The sequence below is a fragment of the Musca vetustissima genome, unplaced genomic scaffold (assembly GCF_032173495.1).
Source record: "Musca vetustissima isolate MV318-11 ecotype Yass unplaced genomic scaffold, APGP_CSIRO_Mvet_v1 utg119139, whole genome shotgun sequence".
NCBI classification, from domain to species: domain Eukaryota; kingdom Metazoa; phylum Arthropoda; class Insecta; order Diptera; family Muscidae; genus Musca; species Musca vetustissima.
In genome coordinates, this window is record NW_026875678.1 from 1 (window position 1) to 18,284 (window position 18,284).

General features: G+C 35.4%; 1 protein-coding gene across 1 annotated transcript; it reads right to left on the minus strand.

The window, feature by feature from the left end:
* Positions 1–3,343: 3,343 nt before the first annotated feature.
* On the minus strand, positions 3,344–7,967 carry LOC133338198 (tachykinin-like peptides receptor 86C; the record flags this gene model as incomplete). The annotated part of the gene is made up of 2 exons (XM_061546381.1): positions 3,344–3,482; positions 7,754–7,967. Coding segments are annotated over 2 exons (353 nt in total), but the record flags the coding sequence as incomplete, so codon positions are not given.
* Between the last annotated feature and the right edge of the window lie 10,317 nt (positions 7,968–18,284).

Below are 18,284 nucleotides of genomic sequence, written 5' to 3' on the forward strand. Positions count from 1 at the left end.
CTAAAAGACGGAACGTGAACATTGTTATATGGGACTCTAATTGAAGGTGAACCGATATGCCACCTTTTTGTTTGTTGTAGCATATGTAGTTATTCTTCCTGTTTGTCGAAATTAGGAAATGCAGCTAAGGTTCTTTTTTATAACATAGGACATTTCTCTATCTCTCTGGGTCACGCAGATCCTTTTGACACCGACCTAGTGGCGAAGTTCTATTTACCATATGTTGATTAGGATAATTCTATCTGAAGCTCCCAAGCAGATATTGCAACGAAAATAAATTTCTATGCTGACATAAGGAATGGATCTTCGTCTCTTCATGTAGATGGTCCACAGCAGGGACGTACGCAGGGGGGAGCCCTGGGGGCCCGAACACCCCCCGAAATGAATTTTTTTCACAGTAAATTTATGTTTGCAACAGCGAATTTTTTCATTTTGTACTACCGGTCTGATCATGACCTACTACGGAGTGTCAAAATTCATGGTGTGCATTAAAGTCCCCTAGTACCAGACCGTATATACACGTTTACTTCGGCAGTACCACATATAATCGCTACCCTCATACATTCCACAGAGTGCTGCATGGGGAAAGCTAAATCCCCACCTCCACTTCTCTTTATTTCAGCAGGGTTTGTCCTTGGAGCAAATAAGTGGGCTGTGCCAAATTTCATCTAATGTGGATCATGTATGCGATCTGTAATTTGTTTACAATTTAACATGAACAGACGGTGATGCATAAATCGACTTAGAAATTGATTCTAAAAGGAACAATGGGTTTATCTCGGATCATGTTACAATCATAAGCGCAAATACATAATATTCTGTACCACAGTGTGGCGAAGGGTATAAAACAATATATCCCGAATAAAATAGTAAAAATGTGTTTTACAGTAAGTTTATATTATACTGGAAAAATTTCCCACAGCTTACTGAATTAGCTCTAGTTTAATGTCTGTAAAGTTTTGTTGAAATCGGTTCTGATTTAGATATAGTTTTCATATCTAGATACGCCCGATTTAATGTAAATGGTGCACCAAACTCCCAATATTTGTCCTATTGAGACAACATGAAATAGGTCAATATTGATGTATATAAAGTTTTGTGGAAATCGGTCCAGATTTAGTCATAGCTCCCATATATAGTTTCGACCGATTTTAGGTAAATGGTGCACCAGACTTCCAATATGTGTCCGATTGAGACAAATTTTTGCACATCGTTCTGAAATAGGTCTATATTAATGTATGTATTTGTTGAAATCGGTTCAGATTTACATATAGCTCCCATACATTCTCTGTGATTATATAGCTATCGTATGAACTAGGATAAATCCATTCGATGGAAATCTTCCTTAATTTTAATTAAAAAAAAATTATATTTCCGCCATTTTTGTACGAAGTGAGAGCCAGACATGTACTCCTTCTAATGCCGTTGGAATTTTCGAATTTCGATGTTCCACTGAGGAGTTTTTATGCCAGCCATCAAAAACAAGTTATTTATACCCTATACCACACTGTGGTACAGGGTATTATGTCTTTGTGCATATGTTTGTAACAGGCAAAAGGAAACGAGATAGACACATGGTTCCTTTTGAGAATATGCATAGAATCACCACACGATGTATTTTTGTGAAGAAAGTACAGGTCGCATTTATGATCCGATTTGGATGAAATTTTGGCATAGGTCACTTACTTGGCCCAAGGACGAACCCTATTGAAATCGGGAAAATCGCCACCCGCCCCTTGCGTACGTCCCCGTCTCCATATATATCTTCGTCCGATTTAATATAAATGGTGCACCACAGTCCCTATATATATATCGATTTGCACGAAATTTTGCACAGCGTAATGAATTAGGTCTAGAATGATGTGTGTTAAGTTTCGTGAAAATCGGTCCAGATTTAGATATAGCTCCCATAAATATTTTCGTCCGATTTAATGTAAATGGTCCACCAAAATCCCTATATATATATATATATATATATATCGATTTGCACGAAATATGGCACAGCGTAATGAATTAGGTTTAGAATGATGTGTGTTAAGTTTCCTGAAAATCGGTTCAGGTTTAGATATAGCTCCCATATATATTTTCGTCCGATTTAATGTAAATGGTTCACCAAAATCCCTATATATCTTCCGATTTGCACTAAATTTGGCAGAGCGTAATGAATTAGGTCTAGCATGATGTGTGTTATGTTTCCTGAAATAGGTTCAGATTTAGATATAGTTTATAAATCTGAGCAAATGAAAAATTTAGTATCGGTTGCAGAATGACATGTTTATGGATCCAATTTCATTTTACTGGTCTTTAAAAATGCGACGTCTGTTAGGATTCATCTGTTGAATACACCCAAAGTGGTGAAGGGTATCATATAGTCGGCCCCTTTAAAATATTCAAATATGTGGAAAGTTACAAACCTTGACTTGCCCCCTGAAAATCTAAAAAAAATAAAATCGAGGACTGGAGGTTGCCTTTAATTTTTTTCAGAGCTTAAAAAATCTATTAGCTCACATAGTGGTGTGTATAAAAAGTTCGTTCCGCTGTACCTTACTTTTATTTGTAGTTACACATAAGCAAAGACAATAACATATTTTCTTAGTGAAACAATTTTTTTTTCAATACTGGCCCATTACTTCCCATTTTATAGTGTTAAATTTTTCAGAGGGCTTGTTAGCTTGACACGATTCGTCAGTACCACTTCTGCCTTGTCTATGCAACAATCATATCAACAGTACCTTCGTCCTTTACAAGTTGGATGAATGAAAGCTAAAGATCGCAAATTGTTTATGTTATGAGACCCTGGGGCAAATTCATCGTAGGTCAATTTTATTAGCTCGTGTATTGACTAACTGTTTAAGGATTTAACATTTCCCTATTGATTTGCTTAGTTTTTGGCTTCAAATTTTAGATTTATTTCGCCCATTATCCGACACCACATACCCGACACAAATTTTTGAGGTTACATCTTTCCGACATAAATATTAACGACTTGGAGCCATTAATATATATTTATATAACATTAACAATAATACGGGCAAAACTTCTACGAGCCCTACCGAATGATTTGCAAACTCCAATATATTATTATTACTTGTTAAAAAGTATGGCCATTAGGCGTTTTCGCAGTTACTTAAAAGAAAAATATTTACTTTATCGATATAAATAACTTTCCCCCTTAAATCGAACTTTTTTATTTCCCCAACATAATACCAACTCAATCTATATACATATACATAAATTACCAACATAATTCATGATGATGCTTGCTTATATTAACTTCTCCCCCTATAAATTCGCCCCATCATTGTTTCCATGCATACATACAAATGCGTATATCACATTACACTTACCTCTTGGTCATTGTGTTCGAATAGAGTAGACACGGCGCCGACAGGATACAGCTCAAAATCCATATTAATGCCAATATTATGCGTACTTTACGCCTTGACGTCCGACGCTTGAGTGGATGTACAATGGCTATGTATCTGTGAAATAAAAAATAGAACAAGAAGTAGGGGACGAGGTAAGAAAAACGAACATAAGATGAATGGTTATGGTTTATGGGGAATGGTAGAGGTGGTTAAATGATTTATTGTTAAACTCAGTAGAGCAGAAATATGAACACGCTCGAATCAATAAAGAGCAAAAAAAAAAAAACAACTCCATAAATTTTGTTACAAAACAAAAATATGACATGAGTTGGTAGTTTTGGTTTGCCATGTGTGGTGGCAACTTCATTTGAAAGTTTGTTTTCACAGGTGTTGCACCGTGTTCAGTGGAAAATTGTGTGTTCACCTTTGAAATATAAAGTTAGTGGACAAAGTTTTGACAAGCAAAATAAAAGCGGAGTTCAGTTCAATAAGTTCGATTCCAGAATATACATTGGAAACACACAATATTTATTGACGACAGGTCTGTAGTATAACTTTTATTGACGTTCGTAATTTTGGTACGAACAAGTAAAAATGTGTTATGTTCGCACTGGCCCAACTAGCTATGACATCTACCATAGGGATACTGACATTTATTTAAGATGAAGTTTTCAACAACGATATAAGGAATAGGGGGACATTGTTATGTAGGGTATTTAACATTGGGCGCCAGAAATACTAAATTGCAGATATTTTTGATGAAAAATTTTTCACAAGTCTCAACAAGCTCCCAAAATTTGGGTCAATATTGAAATAGTGTATTCACATCAAATAAAGATATCAAAATTGGAGGGTATAGTTATATGGGGCTATATCTAATCGTGCACAAGTATTTATAAATTTTGGTAAGCAGAGTTAGAATACAATGATAACTCAAAATGCAGAATTATTGAAACTCCAATTTCGCAGAAAATGCTTAATAGAAGGCCATGTTTTGGTCTATATTATATTTTCACAGCATTTTCGTATTTATAGTTAAATATTTTGCCACAGTCCCCATGTGCCACATTTGAAATATTTTTATGGTTATAGAGACACATTTTCCAACCGAAATGGTTGTTGTTTAAGGCTTTGTCGGCTCCTGAGTACTATCGTGTACTGGATTTATTAGGAGAGTCTCTCACTGCACCTTACATACCGCCTCCAACCAAGTCCCTATAGTGCGGACTTAACAGTTGTAATTAACCATTTCGAGTTCTTGGTGGACAAACATCTTTTTCTTGTCCATATTTTGGTGATTTTTATGATATTTTGAAGATATTAATCTAATTTTCCAACTGAAGTTCCTATAATTTAGACTTAGAGCTTCTACAGCCGCTGCGGATTTTATTTACATAGTCATTAAAGTCACAGTTGGTGTTGTCGGCATTTCACCCAGTGCACCATACTTATCACACGTCATTCTACACTTAATTCAGTACGCTATGTAAAATTCGTGAAAATCGAAAGATTTGCAAGGACCTTGATGAAACATTTACTTAAAATCAGATGAAACTATATATGGGAGCTATATCTAAATCACGTCATTCTACACTTAGTGCACCATTTACTTAAAATCTGACGATCCGATTTGCACGAAACTTTGCACACATCATTCGAGACGCTATACCAAAATCGAAAGATATAGGGGGCTTTGGTGTAGCACTTACATAAAATGGGACGATAATATATATGGGAGCTATATCTAAATCGAATTTAACACATTATTCTAGACTTAATTTAGTACGCTATGCCAAAAATCGTGCAAATCAAAATATTTACAGGGACTTTGGTGCACTATTTAACTAAAATCGGGCACAACTATATTTAGGAGCTATATCTATGTTTACACCGATTTTCACGAAACTTAGCACACGTCATTCTAGACTTAATTTAGTACGCTATGCGAAAATTCCTGCAAATCTAATGATTTTCAGGGACTTTGGTCAACTATTTACTTAAAATCGGACGAAACTATATACGGGAGTAATCTAAATCTGAACCGATTTTTACGAAACTTAGCACACATCATTCTAGACTTAATTTAATACGCTATGCTAAAATTCGTTCAAATCAAAGATTTGCAGGGACTTTGATGCACCGTTTACCTAAATCGGACGAAACTATATATGGGAAAAATCTGAACCGATTTGCACCAAACTTATCACACGTCATTCTACACTTAATTCAGTATGCTAAGCCAAAATGCGTGCAAATCTAATGATTTTCAGGGACTTTGGTGCATTTACTTAAAATCGGACGAAACTATATATGGGAGCTATATCTAAATCTGGAACGATTTTCACGAAACTTAGCACACGTCATTCTAGACTTAATTTACTACGCTATGCCAAATCTAATGATTTTCAGGGACTTTGATGGAACATTTATCTAAAATCGGGCGAAACTATATATGGGAGCTATATGTAAATCTGAACTGATTTTCCCGAAATTTAGCACACATCATTGTCGACTTAATTTAGTAAGCTATGCCAAAATTCGTGCAAATCTAATGATTTTCAGGGACTTTGCTGCACCATTTACCTAAAATCCGACGAAAATATATATGGGATCTATATCTAAATCTGAACCGATTTTCTCCAATTTCAATAGGGTTTGTCCTTGGGACAAACCAATGGGCTGTGCCAAATTTCATCCAATTCGGATCATAAATGCGACCTGTACTTTGCTCACAAAAATACATGGACGGACGGACAGGCGGACATGCATAAATCGACTCAGAATGTGATTCTATGCATATTCTCAAAAGGAACCATAGGTCTATCTCGACATAATACCCTGTACCACAGTGTGGTAAAGGTATAAATATTGGGATTTACAAAAATTGGATCAAACGATACATTCCATTATCTTAAATTGGGCTAAAAAAGTCAAATGTTGACACAGGATCGATCTAATCAACATTATAAAGGCATGGTTAACATATTAAGTTGTACAAATTTTAGTTCAAATTGAATAGTCCGTTCGCAATATATTTTATTACGATGTGCATATTTGGCATCAAATCGAAATTTCTACACAATTATTACTGGATTAACAAATTTTCAAAATGTTGACCCATTGTGGGGGAGGTACCAGAAGTAGTGGACCAATGGGTCCGGTATTTGGATGTGATCTAGGCTAGGTGAAAATATTACGATGAGCAAATTTTGTATAATATGTGGGGAGGTACTAGAAAGAGTGGAGCGATATGTCCCATCTATGAACAATATACAGGTATGGCCTGTTCGCATGCTATTTTCAAATGCATTTTCAGAACAGTTTTGACCATTTTATAGGGGAGCTACCATTTTATAGGAAGGTCTCCATCTTTGAAGATGATTTGAGTTTAAAGGAAATATTTCAATGTGAAACGTTTGGATCAAATCGGGCATACCATTATTAAAAATGTTGACCCTTTGTCGAGGAAGTTACCAGAAATCTTCGGAGAGGATCTAATAAGATGAGATTTAAAACCAATATTTCGATGAGGCACCTTTTTTCCGTATCAATGTGTATATACGATCATTAGCCATAAGGCTGAGGGTATAATACGCTTTATTATACCCTTCAACTCACGGTGGAACAGGGTATTATGCCTTTGTGCATATGTTTGTAGCGGGAAAAAGAGATAGACCGGGCGAGCTTTAAGATATATTATTTCTGTTAAGGATTTTTTGAACGAGTTTCTATCCATTTAATGTTATTTTACCTATCGCAGGCGATTTCGAAGGGTTGCTTTTGCCTATAATGGACCTTTGGTAAGTCGTCTGCTTTTATAAGGCAATCTGTTTATAGAAATCATTTTATTAGATCTTCCTGTGTCTATGGAAGTCCTTTAGACATTCCTTCTATTTACTGAAATTCTTTTGAAAAACCTATTGTGTATGGAAGTACTTATAAAACGTTGTATATCTATGGAAGGAGGTTTAAAAAGTCTTCTGTCTATAGAATAACTTTGGCAAATTCTTCTTCAGTCTATGATTTTTTGAAATGTAGTCTATGTATAGAAAATCTTTTGATAGGTCTTCTATTCATTCTAGATCTACTCTCTGTAATGAACAGAATGTCTATAGGTTGATTGAAAGTTCTTCACATCTTCTGAAAGGCGGTAATTTGATTTTTTTTATGTAAGATCTTAGAAAGGTATTCTGTTTAATTTTCGTATTCTAAAGATGTTCCTGCCAAACTGACAATGATTTAGCTTTTTGTCAAAAAAATTTAAAATGGTTTTTTTTCACACCTCACTGTGCCACGACCATTAAAATCCCCACAAAAACTCTTCATAAATTATTAACGAAGACAAAAAGAAATGGAACTCAGTTCAAATCGATATTTATACTCACCTATCGAAGGATATTGCCACTAGGGTGAAGACCGACGTCGACACCGTTACATTTGCCATGAAATTATTGATGGTGCAATAAATTGTGCCAAATGGCCAGTCCGAGTTCAGCATGAAAATGAAATTGAAAATACAATTCAGCGATGACATGAGCAAATCGGCAATGCTCAGATTCAACAGAAAATAATTTGTTGCCGTTCGCATGCTACGATGACCTGGAAAATAGAAGAAGAAGAAGCAGAAAAAGAGAACACAGAACACAGATTAGTACACAGAAAACAGAATTCATTTCATTGGACCTGGAAAGAACAACAAACGGGCATTGTTTGTTTTTGTGGTGGACTATTGTTGTGGTTGGGGGGAGGGTTTCATTGGGGGGAGATAGAAAGGAATTTCTTATAAATGCCACAGCAGCAGCAAAATATGCAAAAGGATCAGGTTTTACAATGACTTTTCGTCGTTTTTCTTTACAGCATAGTCATAAAAGGCGCAAACGGGGAGTTGGTGTGGAAATATGTATTTGTTATGACAAAATGAAAAATTCGTTATTTTCTTGTCTTCTTCATTTTCTTATTTTCCAAGAATTGGAACAATTGCCAATTGTTTGACATGACCTGAAGCAGAACAAATAATGACATTATTGAATTATTGTCCCTCTGATCTCTCTCGCTCTCTGCAATTCTCGTTTTCTGATTTCGTATTAATCAAATCCAAGAATTTAATTTCAAAGACAGAAAAGATAAATAAATCAATTCATGGAAACATAACCAATATTAGCATTAGGAAAACATTCAAGTTGATTAGTTAAAGCGAAGTGACTTTCCACACGTATCCTTAAGATCCAGTTCCACCTACCTACCACTCTGATGCCACAGAGTTTTTCTAAAGTGCAACAATTGAACTGCTGATAATCATCATTTGTTTTCTCAGCACTGCAGTGCAGTGCAATGCTGTTACCAAAACGATACCCAGCAGTCGTCTACTTATGTTGCCAGGATAAATATCAGCCATTCGTTCGCTCCACGTGTAACATGTTGAACAGTATCCTTCAGAAGGATGGCGGCATGGAAAGCAAACAACATTTACATTGCATTTGAATGCGACTTTGCATGAAAGATGATTTAATGGCATCGTTCAGTAGTATTTGAAAAAAAATGAAATGAAAACTTTACAAACTCAAACTGCCACAGTGGATGATGATTAATGGCTGATTTTTCTTTCTTTAATGAAAGTTAACATTCGGTTGAATGGCTTCCTTGGAAGTTGTTGGTAATAAATTCGAAATGTTTGTAATTAGAAGCGACATAAATCTTCTGCAATATTGTAAAATATGATGGAGAATTTTTTAATCGATTCAATTATGGAAATAGGTCAGCAGATGATCAATATTTCCAGAAAAAGATAATCAGGTCTTCTTCTTCTCCTTCTTGGACCGGTTTATAATAGAGGTCTTCTGTCTTCAAAAAAACCTGTATAAATCATAACCGATCTTTTTTATATCCGATCTTATAGAAGTCCGCTGTTCATATGATGTATATAAGCCTTCAGCGTCGTCTGTCTGTATGATAAAATGTTCACGTCTTTTTTACCCTCAGCTAAATGGCCAACGAGGTTATATACATTTTGCTATGGCAAAGATAAGCCTAATAAAAATATTGATTTTAGGTTCCGTGTTTTTTGGAACAAATCAGTTTCAGCCTACATTTCTTGGGATCAAATCCGTACCAGCAGCCGCCTGTGTGTCTGTCTGGCTGGTGCGCACGACAACTTTCGAAGTGAGTAACCGTTTTAAACCAAACTTTGCATATCGTAATATTTCCTCCCAATTTAAATCCAGTTCGAAGATGGAAATATCGGTCCATACTTTCTGGTAGCTACCACACAAAATGTTGCGGAATTTATACCACACTGTGGTATAAGGTATTATGTGTTTGTGCATATGTATGTAACAGGCAAAAGGAAACGAGATAGACCCATAGTTCCTTTTGAGAATATGAGTAGAATCTGCTTCTGAGTCGATTTATGTTTCTGAGTCCGCCCATCTGGCGTGTCCTTGTTAAATTGTAAACAAAGTAGAGGTCGCATTTATAATCCGAATAAAATGAAATTTGACAGAGCTCACTTATTTGGCATAAGGGAGAATCCTATTGAAATTGGAGAAAATCGGTGCAGATATATATATATATATATATATATATATTGAGTATATGTAGATCCCATATATAGACCAGTGAGCGGAGCAGTATAGTCGGACGGGGCCGACCATGCGATACCCTACACAACATCCATGAAAATCTAACTTTCTGTGGTTCTATATTCTGAGATTGGGCAATATTTCGCGATATTTGCACACTTTTGACTGGCTAGAGGCCAACAAATGTTACTAATAATCAGTACAGCTCCTCTAATTATTTGTCCAGGTTCTCTTCACCGTGGGTTGTGTTGTGATGTTCGGCTTTCGAACATCAAATAATTAAGTTTTCGGTCCACTTCATCCGAAAAATTATTATCTGATCATCACAAAACATTTTAGGCGTTGTCCTTGACCATAACTCGAACCTCATGGAACATTTCAAAGCGATCAGCGCTATAGTTCCGCCCTCCAGTGTGGTAATTGGTTACTAAATAATATATGAATACGTAAGACCTGTAAATATTTAAGTGTAACTCCCGCATCCGAGTACCTACGGCAATAAAATTGGTATCAATTTAAAGGTCAACCAATCCTCTTGGATATACTATCAACTTCTCGGATCTATGTCCTTCAGTGGTAAATATAAACGCTATTGAATACAAATTTTGTAATTTTTCACACAAAAGTTAGGGTCCATTTAACCCGCTAAATATTGACCGATCTTTATCAAAACAGGCATGTTTGTTCTTTGGCCAGATCCCCTTCTCTATGCAGAAATTCGAGGTGTTTGGGCCATAATTGCGGCCTCTGGAGCGACCAGAAAAACCGACAAAAATAAAGTTTTTGGTCCATTTCGTCCCCTAAACATTAACCGATCTTTTCCAATAGGGGTTTTCATTGGCCAGAACCCATCCTACATGCAAAATTTCGTGAAGATTGGTCCATAACTGTGGCCTGTATCGTGTTTACAAATTATAATGGACAGACGGACGGACGGACACACATGTCTAGATCGACTCAGCTAGTCGAGATATGACGATCGGTATACTTAAAGGTGGGTCTAGGACCAATATTTCGCGGCGTTACAAACTTTTGGGGCTGCACAAAGCTATAATACCCTGACAACATAGTTGTGTAGGGTATAAATACAGTACCGCATTAAGTCTGTAATGATGTGTGCGAAGTTTCGTTGAAACTGCCAGTTACAAATCTATGCACAAAGACATAATACCCTGTAACACTGGGTGGTGAAGGGTATTAAAACGCGCTCAAAAATTCCAAAATATCAAAAATTTAGGAGTACCGTTATATGGGAGCTATGCCTAAATTTGTACTGATATAGTCCATCTTCGACGATGGCCTGCCTGCAGACAAAAGACAATTCTATACAAAATGTTGGCTTTCTATCTGAATTTGTTGAGGCTAATGTGATTACAACAAACGGACGGACATCGTCATAGAATTTTACGCTGATTAATAATACATACATTTTATAGGGTCGGAAATGATTATTTCGATGAGTTACAAACGGACGGGGCAGACCATATGACACCCTACCCTACACAACCACCACAAAGCTCTAAGTTTCTGCGGATCTATATTCTGAACCTGGGAAATAGTTGGCGATATTTGATCAAAACCTCTTCTGCTTCTTCTTTTTCCAATTATGTTTTTCCGGAGTAAACATTTATTCCATAATTAGTTGGTCAGATCGCCTTTCCCACGGAAAATTTGTGATGTTCGGGCAATAATTGTGGCCTCTCGAGCCACCTGAAAAAGTTTTTGGTCCATTTCATTATTTCCATTTCATTTCATGGTAATACTTAACAATATAGGAATATGAAAACTCCTGTAAATATTTACGAATAACTTCCACATCGGAGTACATACAACAATCCCCTTATTCGAGTAAAATTTCGCGTCAAAAATAATGTTTTTGGTCCATTCCATACATGCAAAATTTGGTGACGATTGGTCTATAACTGTGGTTTGTAATTTAGCGTTTGGCCATATGGAAGCAACTCATAATAAATAATCCCCTTCTAGTCTCTCCAATTGCATAGCTGAAGCTTCCTGGTCTTTAGTCCTGGTTTGGCCATCGGTTGATGTGCTTCACCGCTCTTAGACCTCGACCGTTTTCACACATTTTGTACCATCCCTTTAAGAAATTAGTCTATCTCATACCGTTTGGCCAAGGTTTCGCCGATGGAAATTCTATCCATCCTATTTATACCCTTCAACACACTGTGGTACAGGGTATTATGTCTTTGTGCATATGTTTGTAATAAGCAAAAGGAAACGAGATAAACCAATAGTTTCAGATTTAGATTTAATACCAGTAAGGAAAGTAGTAAAGTCGGACTGGGCCGACTATATGATACCCTTCACCACTTTGGGTATATTGTACATATATATCCTAACAGACGTCGCGTTTTTGTTATTTATTTATATCTGAACCGATTTCAGGGAAACTAACCAGAGACTAACTTATATTACTTCAGTACGTTGTGTCAATCGGCCTAGCTATGGATCTTTTCACGAAGCTTAGCAACATCATTCTAGACTTAATTCAGTACTCCATGTCAAAATTCATGGAAATCGAAAGATATATAGGGACATTGGTGCACATTTTACCTTAAATCGGGCGAAGATATATATGGGAGCTATATCTAAATCTGAACCGATTTTTACGAAACTTTGTACACATCATTCTAGACTTATTTCAGTATCTAAATCTGAACCGATTTTCACGAAACTTTGTACACATCATTCTAGACTTAATTCAGTACGCTGTGCCAAATTTCGTGCAAATCGAAATATATATAGGGACTTTGGTACACCATTTACCTTAAATCGGACGATTCCCAATTTCAATAGGGTTCGACCTGTGCCAAATTTCATCCATTTCGGATCATAAATGCGACCTGCACTTTGTTTACAATTTAACATGGACAGACAGACGGTCGGACGGACGGACATGCATAAATCAACTCAGAAAGTGATTCTATGCATATTCTCAAAAGGAACCATGGGTCTATTTCGAGTATTTTTGCCTGTTACAAACATATGCACAAAGACATAATACCCTGTACCACAGTGTGATGAAGGGTACAATAAATGGTACACCAAATTCCCTATATATCTTTCGATTTGCACGAAATTTGGCATAGCATACTGAATTGAGTCTAGAGTGATGTGTGTAAAGTTTCCTGAAAATCGGTTCAGATTTAGATATGGCTCCCATATATATTTTCGCCTGATTTAAGGTTAATGGTGTACTAAAGTCCCTATATATCTTTTGATTTGCATGAAATTTGTCATAGCATACTGAACTAAGTCTAGAATTATGTGTGCTAGGTTTCGTGAAAATCGGTTCAGATTTAGATATATCTCCAAATAGATATAAAGATTTAGATATAAATGGTGCACCGAGTGACACGTATCGAATTGAGACTAGAATGGCGTTATTGAGTTTTGTTGAAATTGGTGCAGATGCAGACACTGCTTTCATATATATTTGAAACGGGTGTCTGATTGAGACTAAATTTTGAATGGTTCGGCCTACCGAATGGCATGTATCAAGTTTGCTCTAATCTAAAATCTAAACTTGCCCAAATGAAATGAAATTCAGCATAGGTTCCAGAAAGACATAAATATCACATATTCGAGTTTGTTAAATTTCTTTCGAAAAGGCGACGGCTGTTAGACATATCGATGCCTCCGAACCATAGTATGCTAAGTCTGAAAAGTGAGTTTTTCTGTAGAAGCTTTCAAAGTATGGACGTTTCTTTTATCGTACGTGCCATGCTAAGTACATTTTTGCTTATAACTTTGGTTTGGATTGGCCGATGATTACCAAAATTTCAGTGAATTTAAATTAAGGACCGTAGTATCTAAAAACGTAAAGAACTTTAAAACATGCTAAGTCGACTTAGCATACTATGGTTCGGAGGCGTCGATTTGTAGAATATACCCAAAGTGTTCCATATAAGAAAAAAACGCATATAAGAAAGAAATCTGCGGTTTTTTTTGAGTTTCTTATATCCTATATCTACTGTGAAATTATCTCAACGCCACTGTGCGCAATCCTTTTTGGTTTTTCCAAATTCCATTAGGTGAAGTGATCATTTCTCTTCAAGGTAATCATGAAGTTTTTCACTATCTATTTTTGAACAAATATGTACTTGGCACTGGCTCAGAGATAAATACCCAGATCCGTGTGTTACTACGCTCGTTCGCAAGCAAACATACACACAAAAACATTCACATTCTGAGTATTTGATGGCAAACGATTGTGGGTGGTGGATCCACCTAAAGTGTGTGTTTGTAATACATATGGCGATTTTTAAGTTTTCACAAAAAACGAGAAGCAGACATTTTGAATTAATGTAATGGTTTCCATGTAAAATACAGCAAAAGGGGAAAACACAATTGAACAAATTTCTTTAATTGGGTAGAGCAGCCACCCAATTGCGTGTTCTGATTGTTGAAAACATTTCAATGTAACAACCACTGTGAAATTGTTGCAGTATCTTCTGTATTTAAACCATAAACCAAAATGGTTTCTTCATTGCAATTAGCTTTACGTGCCAAAGATTGTAATTTAATTAAGCTATTTGACGGTTGGTGGTGCTGCTGCGTCTTTTGCTGTTGCAAAGTTAAGTGAAAACATTTAATTTTTGTTAAGAAAGGGATTGTTTACAGCGATGTCATCGAAAGTTTTGAATGTTTTTGTTGTTGTTGACTTAGAAGTACTAATTGAATTGCAAATAGTTGCATTTACATACGTAATTGGTTATTTTCTCTCAGAGTCAGTTATAGATATAAAATAGAACACTTTTATAGGAAAAAGGGAGGGAATATGCAAAAACCATGCGAGGGCTACTACATTTATATTTCTGGCCTGAAAAGGAGTTTGTATTTCTATTGGTTTTGATAATTATAATTATCAGGGAAGGGGATCTAGAAAAGGATGAACTATGGCACAGGTAACTTTTTCGGTCCAAGGACGAACCCCATTGAAATTGGGAAAAATCGGTTCATCGGCTCCCATTTATATTTTCGTCCGATTTAAAATAAATGGTGCACAAAAGTTCCTATATATCTTTCATTTTGCTTTTGGGATAGCGTAGTGAAATAAGTCTATAGTGATGTGTGTTAAGTTTCGTAAAAATCAGTTCAGATTTAGATATAGCTCCCATTTATAGTTTCGTCCGATTTGAGGTAAATAGTGCACCAAAGTCCCTATATATACTTCGATTTGCATGAAATTTGGCATAACGTACTGAATTGTGTCTAGAATGATGAGTGTTAAGATTTGTGAAAATCGGTACAGATTTAGTTATAGCTCCCATGTATAGTTTCGTCCGATTTAAGGTAAATGGTGCACCAAAGTACCTATATATCTTTCGATTTGCACGAAATTTGGCATAGCGTAGTGAATTAAGTCTATAGTGATGTGTGTTCAGTTTCGTGAAAATCGGTTCAGATTTAGATATAGCTCCCATATATAGTTTCGTCCGATTTCAAGTAAATAGTGCACCAAAGACCCAATATAACCTTCGATTTGCACGAAATTAGGCATAGCGTACTGAATTTAGTCAAGAACGATGTGTGTTAAATTTCGTGAAAAGCGGTTCAGATTTATATATAGCTCCCAATTATATATTTGCGTCCGAATTAAGGTATAAGTTTCATAAAAATCGATTCAGATTTAGATATAGCTCCCATTTATAGTTTCGTCCGATTTGAGGTAAATAGTGCACCAAAGTCCCTATATATTCTTCAATTTGCGTACTGAATTGTGTCTAGAATGATGAGTGTTAAGATTCGTGAAAATCGGTACAAATTTAGTTATAACTCCCATATATAGTTTTGTCCGATTTCAAGTAAATAGTGCACCAAAGTCCCTATATATCCTTCGATTTGCACGAAATTTGGCATAGCGTACTGAATTTAGTCAAGAACGATGTGTGTTAAATTTCGTGAAAAGCGGTTCAGATTTATATATAGCTCCCAAATATATTTTCGTCCGATTTTAGGTAAATAGTGCACCAAAGCCCCTATATATGCTTCTATGTGCACGAAATTTGGCATAGGGTACTGATTTGAGTCTAGAATGGTGTGTATTACGTTTCGTGAAAATCGGTTCAGATTTAGATATAGCTCCCATATATATTTTCGTCCGATTTAAGGTAAGTGGTGCACAAAAGTTCCTATATATCTTTCAATTTGCTCGAAATTTGGCATAGCGTACTGAATTAAGTCTATAGTGATGTATGTTAAGTTTCGTGAAAATCGGTCCAGATCTAGATATAGCTCCCATTTATATTTTCGTCCGATTTTATGTAAATGGTGCACGAAAATCCCTATATATCTTACGATGAGTGAGTATAGAGTGATGTCGGTCAAGTTTCGTGAAAATTTGTCAAGGAGAATGATGTGTGTCAAGTTTGGTGAAAATCGGTTGAGATTGAGATATAGCTCCCTTTTATTATAGATTGATTTTAAGTAATTGACGCACCAAAACAAAACGTACTGAAATTAGTATAACCTAACCTGTGACAAGTTTCGTTGAAATCGCTTCATATTTGGATATAGCTTTTATATATATTTTCGCCCGATTTTAAGTAACTCATGTTAGTCAGATTGACATCAAATTTGCACAAAGTACAAAATTGAGCATAGATGGATAGATTTAGGCCGTTTCACATTTAGATAAATTTTCAAAAAGGCGGTCATAATTTTCAAAAAAAAAAAAATCCTTCCTACAGAAAATTTGCCAATATATGGAACTTACCTATAAATAGAATTCGTTCACTAAGAAGAAGAATTATGGATAAGTATTTGCCAGGAAGTTTCGAACTAAATCCTCTGGGGAAGATAAGGCCTGTCACAAACTATGCTCTACGTTTTGTAAGAAATGTCAAGTCAATACTATTTTTAATCGAAATTGAGTAAAATCAACTGTCGATAATTCGTTCAAATTGTGGCTGGCCATATGAATTCCAACATTACAATGATCGAAAATCGAGTACATGTACACCGCAATTTGTGCATATAGAGAAATGGCAGGTCATGTGAATCATTTGGACTGTACTTCGTTATATGATAACCATAGCATAACTACAGTCTTCTACAAGAAAATAGTTATACCAAATTAACTTCATCGATATTTCAACAGAAACCAAAATATTTTTGTCTAATATTATTCATACTGATATTATACCAAATAGTTCGTCAACCATTTCCAATAACTGTGATAAATATTTTACACGGTTCACCAGAAAATACCGCATTTTCGGATTTCTACGAAATACTTTCTTTTGGACTTATATATGACACAAACAAAAATGTTGACAGCATTAAGGCTATTCAATTGTAGAAGAACATCGAATATAATTTTTGACCCTCCCTTACAGGAGCGCTCTACATATTTGGCAAATTTATTTAATGTTTGCAACATTTCCTTATACTTCGCATTCTCTTCGAATTTCAGCATTTGTTATATAGAATCTATAAATTCGTTTCCACTTACCTACACACACAAATCCATTTTTATTATGGGTATAAGATGCTGCATTCTACATTTTTTCTTACATTTTTTTAATATCCTGTAGAATTTGATCCATTTTAAAGGATTACATTTATTGCGAATAGTTTATGAAGCTGAAGCAATTTATAGATTTGAATATACAGTAGCTCAACTTTCTACTACTTCGACATAAATACACACACACATACATGCGTACATTTTTTATTACATTCATAAAAAGAAAACATCCATATGTCAAATATTGACACAAACTTATTCAATATGCACATGGAAGTAATGGGTTCTGGATGAGATCCACTGACTGGCAGATGGGAAGAGTTAAACGAAAACGAAGAGAAAAAACATAAACTAAAATGAATTGCTTTTTTATAGCACTGAATAAATAAAGATAGTTTAGTGCGGATATGATACACTCACATATGCATGAAATAAATGAAATTTTTATGCAATCAGTGTTGGTATTTGTATTTAGATTAAGCCTATGGCTGTCAGCATCAGTATGATATAGATGTTTTGTGTGTGTGTGAGTGTTTTCATAAAATAATATTTTAGAATATTGGAAAAATACAAAGTTATATTAAAACTAGAAAGGAAAGGCGTATAGCCGGACGGGGGACGGGTTACACTCTACTTTGGGTATATATTAGTGGGGTTCTACGAATATTTAAACAATGCTTGACGCACGACAGAAGGTATAGGCAAATTTCGTGGTAATCGTAAGGTGGTTTAATACATAAGGGTATAAAATTAAATTTTGTATATGATGGACTAAAGCACGATTTTATATCTATTAAAGTTCTTTTTATGGGATATATTTCAAATATCTAACATATAAACAAAGAC